General features: G+C 34.2%; 1 protein-coding gene and 1 long non-coding RNA gene across 3 annotated transcripts; both read left to right on the plus strand.

The window, feature by feature from the left end:
- Positions 1-408: 408 nt before the first annotated feature.
- LOC146910557 (uncharacterized) lies at positions 409-1,589 on the plus strand. The gene is made up of 2 exons (XR_015019270.1): positions 409-549; positions 969-1,589. It is a non-coding gene; the product is annotated as an uncharacterized LOC146910557 (long non-coding RNA).
- A 3,012-nt stretch (positions 1,590-4,601) lies between these two features.
- LOC146910558 (uncharacterized) lies at positions 4,602-7,428 on the plus strand. 2 transcript variants are annotated; one of them, XM_085726982.1, is made up of 8 exons: positions 4,602-4,767; positions 4,845-5,810; positions 5,890-5,970; positions 6,073-6,156; positions 6,271-6,411; positions 6,492-6,616; positions 6,708-6,783; positions 6,900-7,428. In XM_085726982.1, the coding sequence occupies exons 2-8, from the start codon at positions 5,649-5,651 to the stop codon at positions 7,050-7,052; spliced, it is 822 nt and encodes a 273-aa protein (XP_085583108.1). In that variant the 5' UTR covers positions 4,602-4,767; positions 4,845-5,648; the 3' UTR covers positions 7,053-7,428. The 2 variants fall into 2 exon arrangements, with proteins under 2 accessions (XP_085583108.1, XP_085583107.1); XM_085726981.1 differs by lacking the exons at positions 5,890-5,970; positions 6,073-6,156; positions 6,271-6,411; ... (1 more) ...; positions 6,708-6,783; positions 6,900-7,428 and having other exon boundaries at positions 4,608-4,767; positions 4,845-5,673.
- The last annotated feature ends 1,163 nt before the right edge of the window (positions 7,429-8,591 follow it).

Below are 8,591 nucleotides of genomic sequence, written 5' to 3' on the forward strand. Positions count from 1 at the left end.
TCTAGCTACTCATACCTATTCCGTCATAGTAAAGTCTAGCTACTCATACCTATTTGAGTAGCTGAGTAAAGAACAAGAGAGTAACTATTTATTTATGATTTGTGTTTTGAAAATTGCTCTTGACACATTTGGCTTGGCTGAGAAACACATTTAAAAGATAGATTTAGGGTTGCAAGATAAATTGTTTAGTTAGGCTTTATTTTAATTATTTTAATTATGTTAGCTATTAAATAAATTCACATCTATCCTATTTATATATAACCAAACACTCTTCATAAACAAACATATCATATAAGTCTTTTTCCATCTACCTTTAAGCACCAACCAAACAAACATTTAGGGTATATGGTTGAAATAATAATTGGGGATCCAATTACTTTCATATGTTGCATTCATTACCTTGAGCTACTAAGATCCATAAAAACACTTAAACCAAATTCCAAATTTGTTCTCAATTTCTTGAAGTGAGCAAGAGCAACTGAAGCCATCTTCTTCTCATCATTCAGATCCGAATTCTTCTTCTCCTGACAACATTAACTCCACACAATTGTAAGTTTTCCATTGTAATAACTTTTTCCCATCCTCTTGTTATTCAATTCCTTTTGGACTTACTTTTGAATTAGATATCTAGTTTGATTTTGTAATTTGTTGCTTCAATGTTGAATATGTCAGATAAGTTGTTGTGTTGTTGAATTTCACTTTGCTGATGATGGTTCTTAAACTTTATCCTTTGCTTCAATTTCGTGTGTTGTAATTTGTTGCTTCAATTTTGTAATTTGTTGCTTCATTTTGATTTGATATGTGGTCTTATAATATTGTTAAATTGTAGTTTAAAGGTAGTTGAAGAAGTTGCAGAAATTCTGTCACTTTGTTTTGGAAGTTGATGAAATGTAAATATTATTATAATTGATTGTTTGATTTTTAGGTTTATTGATTGACTCATTATTAATATTATTTGATTGTAACAGTGCAACCATGAATGTCTCAAAGGCCTCATCAAGCAACATGGGAGAGAGACAGAGCTGGATTAAATATGCCAACAAGGTATGCCATTGTAACAAAATAGCAGCGATAAAGGTTTCAATGACTAATGAAAATCCAAACCGGCTGTTTTACGTTTGCAAGAACAACAACAAAAAAAACAAAAGCAAACAAAGGTGTGAATTTTTCAAGTGGTGTGAACCAATTGGATGTGAAAAGGATTCAACCCAAGTTCTGGAAAGTAAGTTGACGGATTTTGGTTCTAAAAATTCTACCTTAGAACATGAATTGGAGTGTGTACTAGTTGATCAAGCTATGAAGTTTGATGCTTTGAATAAAGAATTGGATGCTAAATTGGTGGATATGAAACATTTAATTGAGGAGGATATTCAGCATGTGAAGATTCAATCTGAGATTGAATTATTATTCCTCCAAAAACAGTTTGAAGAATGTAACCAGCAACTGTTGGAAATTAAAAGAGAAGTTAGGAATGAATCACTACATGTTCACAAGAGATTAATGGATGATATTGTTTTTGTCAAAAAAAACCATTGTTATGAGTTGTCTATATTGAAGGAAGATTTGAGGAAGGCAAAATATTCAATGTGTAAGATCAAATGTTTAATTGTTGTACTGGTGTTGGTTCTGGGTTCTCTAGCATTCATCACAAACTGAAGACCATCTTCACTGAGAATAAAGAACAAGCAGCTATATTGCTAACAATGATGTTAAGCACGGTCGTGTCGTTGTGAAGTACGCTCGTGTCTAATAACCAGTGAAGTGATGCACGATCGTGTCCATGTTACGCACGGTCGTGCTTAATCTCCAGGTCAAATTTACTATGGTATTTGTATTTAGGCTATTTTTCCATTTAGGTTTATAAGTTAATTATCTCATGCACGGTCGTGCAATAATCGTGCACGGTCGTGCAATAATCGTGCACGGTCGTGTGTATATTTTAATTGAAAAGAAGGTTGTTACCAGTGTTTGGTAACACGCCCGTGTCATAATTGTGCACGACCGTTCTCATATGTAGTAGTATAACTCAGTCAGTTAGTGCACGACCGTGCTGTATTGTAGCACGACCGTGCGCAAAGAAACCTAGACCCTACATTAAGATGTATTTTTATATTATTGTTGTTGTTAATTAAGTGACTTATTTATTTAGTGACCTATTTAACTATGTTATTAATTACAAAATATTGCCACCTAAACCCTACATTAAGCATTTCGAAATTTGGCCAAAAGCAAAGAGGGAAGAATTGGCCAAAATCCAAGTGGGAACCAAAATTATTTTGATTTGAATTGAGTGAGTACATGAGACACTGGTTTATCCAATGGACAAAACAGTGTTGACAGAAAGTCAGCTTTGATGGGTACCTTATAGTGAAAAAGCTGTTTTGGATTGTGATTTGGACATAGAAAAAGCTGTCTCCCATGTGTAGTAGTACAAGGAAAAAAGTACATTGTAGATAAGAAGGAGATTCTTCTATTTTCTGGTTTGTAGTAATCAAATATTTTTGACAGACTTTGGTTGGTGTAACCATACCATTAACATTTATCATTTGTTGGTTGGATATTAAATACTAACATTTAATTTACAGACCAATAATTTTATACAAAAGTCTATATTTAGATGCACAATCTCATAATTTTGTTAGACTAGTTCTGATAAAATGAATTTACAGAACATTGTATATTGCATAATATTTTTTTTTTATTCATTTGTAGTGGAAAAAATCAATGTTCTTATCATCTATTGGGGCAAAGGTTTCATTAAGATAATGGTTATAAAGAAGGAAAATAGGAATGTAACAATTCTAACAGGATGTGGCCATGGACATGAAGAAAAGGTATGAAAACTAAATGTACTTTTTTTACTTATGTCATTTAGACTTCTGTTGGTTTTTTTGTTTTTTTTTTTACAAAAACTCTTGTTGGTTTTTTATTATTTATGATGATTTACATCAATGTTTGACCACAAATTATGTATATCAATTTCTGCACCTCAACTGATTTAAATGTACCTAACAAAACAATATTATTTTTGTTGATGGAGCTTAACAAAACAACATTGAATTCTGTAAAACTTCTTGCAAAGACAACATGATAATATAACAATAATTAAACGATTACATGAGGTTGACATCACAAATGCCAAAATACATAAAAAAAAATACGATACATTGAGTAGGATAACAATAATTGGTGGGATCTACTAGTTGGATAATTGACTTGTAACATACAAATACAAAGGGTCCCCTACGTTTGTCCTCCATCGAAACATGTTTTCAACCTCACGGTCGGTTTCAAGATGCTTGACATCGTAGCTTAATTTCCAGTCGTTATGGACAGTTTCCAACGAGTAGTATGGTGTTATGCAATAAATTTTTTTCACCCTACGAGTTGGTTCATAGTACCTCATGAAATATTCGTTGAAGTAGCGAAATAGTTCGGATAGCGTCTCGACTGGTATCAAGTACCAAGCGTCGTGGACAGAACCATCATTTTCCAACTTGACGTTGCACTTTACTGGTCCAGGCGCCGATGGTTGAGTTGACATGTTGAGAATGAAAATTTAGTATGTTAGGAAGAGAGTAATTGTGTAAGAAATTGAGAACTAAGGGTGTGTATTTATAGGGAAGAAAATATAATATTCAATACATAAGTTAATATTTTTTTTTTTATATAAAAGTAGTTGATGGTGACTCCATGTAACTACATGGGCCCACTAATTAGATTGATAACCTAGTACCATACTTTGGCCATTAGATTGCACGTGACAGTGTAAATGAAATGCCAAAATGACACTTTTCTTTACACATCAACATAAGACATATATTGGTTTTTTAATAACCAATGGACCAATGCTAGTGAGACACATCATATGGTAGGCTTTTTGCACAGAGTTATGTCTATGTTTAAGCAAAGTTTCTCTTTATTCTCTATCCATTGTAACATTAACATATCAGAAAATCTTAGAGAAACAAAATATCTGAACACAATGGCTGAAGAAAATGATTTCCAACTTGAAGAACTTCAACATCCTCCTTCATTACGGTAGGTGTACAATAAACTTTTTGTTAAGTTATTTTGTGTGTTGATAAAGCTCTTACAAAGTTTCCTTAAAATCACTTTTTATGAAAGGGAAAAACTTGATGTTCTTAACATTATCCTTTTTTAGTGTCCTTTTTGTTGATGTTCTACTTGATGTTCTTAAAACTTGAAAGGAAAAAAACAAAAGTTCTTTATGAAAATAGCAAACACCTAACATAAAGGGTTTATTCCTTTTGTGTGATCATAATGTGTTTTTTTCCTAGTAGTGAATGATGTATACCATGATGTTATTAATAAAAAAATGTACAAATAAGCTATAATTTGGTGCTGCATAATGTACACGGTCGTGCGTATGGTCGACACGACCGTGTCAATAGCTACTGGACTTGTAGTGTGCTAGTCTGCCTTTTAAATGGCACGGTCGTGCAAGATATGGACACGGTCGTGTTGGCCATAGACTGTGTTGTACATGTGTTTTTGGTTATGTGGTGTACGAAGTTCATGATAATCATATTGTGTTTTGAACATCATAACAACACATCTGAAAACATATGTTTTTGTAGACAACATACAATGGATAGCATAGATGACTTTGATGAATCGGCCGCAAATAAGGATTCGCCAGCACCTACCCCAAAAGGATTAACTCTAGAAGATGTGATGGAAGAGATCAAAGGCTTGAAACTAATTGTGTATGAAGTGGCTAATAAACAAAACACAGTTGAAAAGGTACACCTCTTTTATCTTCATGTATGGTACTATTTCGACAATGTTGCTTGAAACTAAATTTTTATGTTGTATAACAGGGAATTACGGATCAGGTGGTAGGATTACGGGGTTCTCTATTTGCCATTCAAGCCACTGTTGAAGCTCTGGAAGTGATTGCAGTTTCACAAGGGAAAGATGATTCCACTAACTTTGAAAAGCAACCAACTAATGACCCGGACTTGCTTACTGAACAAGAACGTTTCGATAAGGAACTTGCTGACATGGATTGGAGTTCTAAATCTGGAAATGACGAAGATTACTTCGGTGGAGGGAGGTTTGGGTGTAGCAGCAGCGTGTTCGCTGGAGTGGAAAGTATGGATGATCGTAGTGTTGATCTAAGTGTAATGCAGAGGAATGTTTCAAAATCTGTTGAGAGACCATTCGTTCCTGATTACTGGTTGAAGGAAGATACACCAGCCAAGAGCTATAACTCTGAGAAACAAACTTTGCTGGTAAGTCGTAGCGACTTCAAAAGACACACACGAAATAGTAAGACACCTCCAACATTCTCTGGAGATGGTGTAAACAAGAAATTGTTTAAAGAAACCCCTTCACCAAATCCAACGATGCGTGGTTCGTTGAAAACAAGTACCAAACTGTCTCAATCCGAGAAGAAGGTCACGGTAAAACTGGAGGAAGCTACACCAAAAAGGGCAAGGAAGTCGGATGGGGAAACGTCAAAAGTAAACAAATACTATTATTATTAAACTTAAGTTTATCTTAAACATGTAATATGATAACGGGGTACATGGGTTACATGCATATACCATTTTTTTTATTTTTATTTTTATTTTTTTGTAACATTTCAGGGAAAAGAGACAGCTGACCCAACTTCATTAGAAATGAAAAGACTTGTTGTTAGAGATGCACAAGTGTGCACCTATCTTTTTCATCATGCATCTGATAGTAATTTGAGAAATGAGAGACTAGTGTGGACAATGGGGTTGACGGCAACAAGAGCTGAGCTTAAATGCCTGACGCCTGGTGAATCAATTAATGAAGTGGTATGAACCCAATTCAACTTAAAATTTACATTATTTGATTATATTGACATTAACTACTGTTATTAAATTTATATCGAAGGCAATTGCATTAGCTGCTGCAAGGATCACACGTAACCAAGTTGATAGGCAATCTGTGTGGACATTACCCCCTTCGTTTGCGGTGAACTTACAAATCTATAGTTAACTTTTCAAATTTTGTACAAGTTATGTAATCAAAAATGTAGTGATGCAATAGATTTGATTTTATTTTGTTTACAATTAGTTGGACTTGGAGGACAGAGTCAGCGTCACACAAATAAGAGAAAAGTACAAAGATTGGATGACTCCTTTCCCAAATTTGAAGTTTGTAAGTCTGCAACACACTATTGGATTATATGCATATGTTGTGTAGGCAATGTTATACATTTTAAACCGGAGTCGATTATAATTCTAATTTTAATTGCACCATATTTTTGTACAGATTTACATTCCATTGAGGGTTGCCCCAGATTTTCAATGGTACCTGATGGTTGTAGATGTTGAAGCCATGATCACCTACCGGCTTGACTCAAATTGTCCACTTATAAGTTCTTCAACCAGACAAATGAAAGTGAAACAAATTGTGAGTGTGTTATTAAAGTATTTAGATATATACTTCCCGCGAGTTTTATACTTTAAAAGCTGATGCAAACTTCATTATAGGGGGTGTTGCTGTATCACATTGTACGTGCTGGTGGACATAGCAATGTCTTTCGCAATAAGTCCATTGGTTTTCAGTACAACAAAATTGTTGAGGCTACTCTAGGAATGCCCAATCCTCCCAGCTGGTAATGAACTATAATTGTTATATATTTATGAATCATCTTGGATAGGGTCGCCATATGATTGTAGAGATAACTTAAGTTGTTGTCCATACAGGGACAATTCAGGGGTATGGGTGATTCACTGGATGAACATGGAACACCTATTCCACCCGAACTGTTTGATTCACCCGGTAAGTACTAATACATTATAGGTTGATACATTGACGGCATCCTTTAGTTTACAGTAAAGTTAATGTTCGTTTTCCATTTTTACTGTTGATTAATTACTCCATTTTATCATATGTAGCTGAATGAGAAGGCGGTAAGGATGAAGATTGCAGCTGACTTGCTCATTGGGGACCACAACATTTTACGCCTTGAGGTTTTGGAAAAGACTGATGCATATTTGAAGACCATAGATAGCCCGGCTAATAAACCCATCCATATAGACGACGACTAGTGTTGTCGTTAGGTTCCTAACAAACCATTATTGCAGTGAAGTAGTGGTTTGATCGGAAGCTGAAATATCATTATCGCTTATGGTTTTATCCGAACTTTGAATATTATTAATATGTTTTGATTATGGAGCCCATATATTTTGTTGGTACGTACCGCTGACTGTTGACTATCTACTTGTAATGATTGTTGATGAACACATTTTATCCTTGGTTTATCATGAATTTGGTAGACCTTAATTATGTTATTTCGCTTTTAGCTATGCTATAATGTCCATGCAATTGTGTATGAAAAGTTGATTCTATACAGAACCATTAGCACGATCGTGCAATTGTAACGCATGGCCGTGTTAAAGAATATGTAGGTTGTTAAATGTTGAACAGAACGTTTAAGCACGACCGTGTTAGTATACAACACGACCGTGCCATTCACAGCATTCTTTTTTATTAACATTCAGTTGTTTAGTTCCAGTACGTTTAAACACGACCGTGTCATATTTACACACGGCCGTGCTCGAAAAATGGCATATATTATAAGGTGCATCCAGTTTAAAGAAGCACGACCGTGTTTGTTTACAACACGACCGTGCCGGTCCAAGTGTTTTAAAGAACTAATAATTATATACATATGAAGTTGTTAACTTAACGAACGCGCCCCATGTGGCTCAAGGGTTATGATTGTCCCAGCCTCCACCTTTTTTTTTATTAACATTAATTTTTTTAGTTTCATTGGTTGTTACATATTGAAAATGATAAAACGATAATTATAAACTACCTTAAAATAAAAACGTCTCATACATCATAATTATACGGTGGTTGTTACATATTGAAAATGATAAAACGATAATTATAAACTAGCCTAAAATAAACACATGGCATACATCATAATTATTCTGGATAAACTTAAATCTAATCGTTGTACCACTTTGAAAATTATTATTTCGGCAAAATCTATTCCACTTTGGTCCGATTTTTGCTATGCAGTTTGGAGTGTAGTTTCCGTCACTGTTTGAAACGATATTAAAAAGCTGATGATCTCCGTTATCTCCACATAACATTAAAGTTCGACATACATTATGTTCGATGTATTGACTAAAGTCCGAAGGTAACTTCTGCATAAGGACATTAAAAATAAACTCATTAATATATTATTAAAAGAATATGTAATAATAATTACCAATAATAAATATTTTAAAGTAAGTATAGTTGACTTTACCAACTTGTTTCTCATTGTTAGACCCTCCCGTAATTGAATATCAAAAAACTTGATTTCATTTCGCTTCAAACTTCTACTGTGAAAGGCAGGCAGTTGGCTGAAGATATTGACTTGACGAAATTCGTGGACTTTGAATATATTCATTCCATAGTAAGCAAACTTTACAACCACGTTGGTTGGGAAATTGTGGTATTGTTGCAGTGTGTTCCAACCATTGGTTATAGTTGGATTAAAGAAGTTTTTTGTTAACTCAAGTGTTACGATATTTCCATAAGGTGTGACAACGTTCCAGACGTCATCAAAATCATTAGTGTATGCCTCGACAAAA

The sequence above is a fragment of the Medicago sativa genome, chromosome 7 (assembly GCF_051527215.1).
Source record: "Medicago sativa cultivar Bolivia chromosome 7, Bolivia_mono, whole genome shotgun sequence".
Taxonomy (NCBI): Eukaryota; Viridiplantae; Streptophyta; class Magnoliopsida; order Fabales; family Fabaceae; genus Medicago; species Medicago sativa.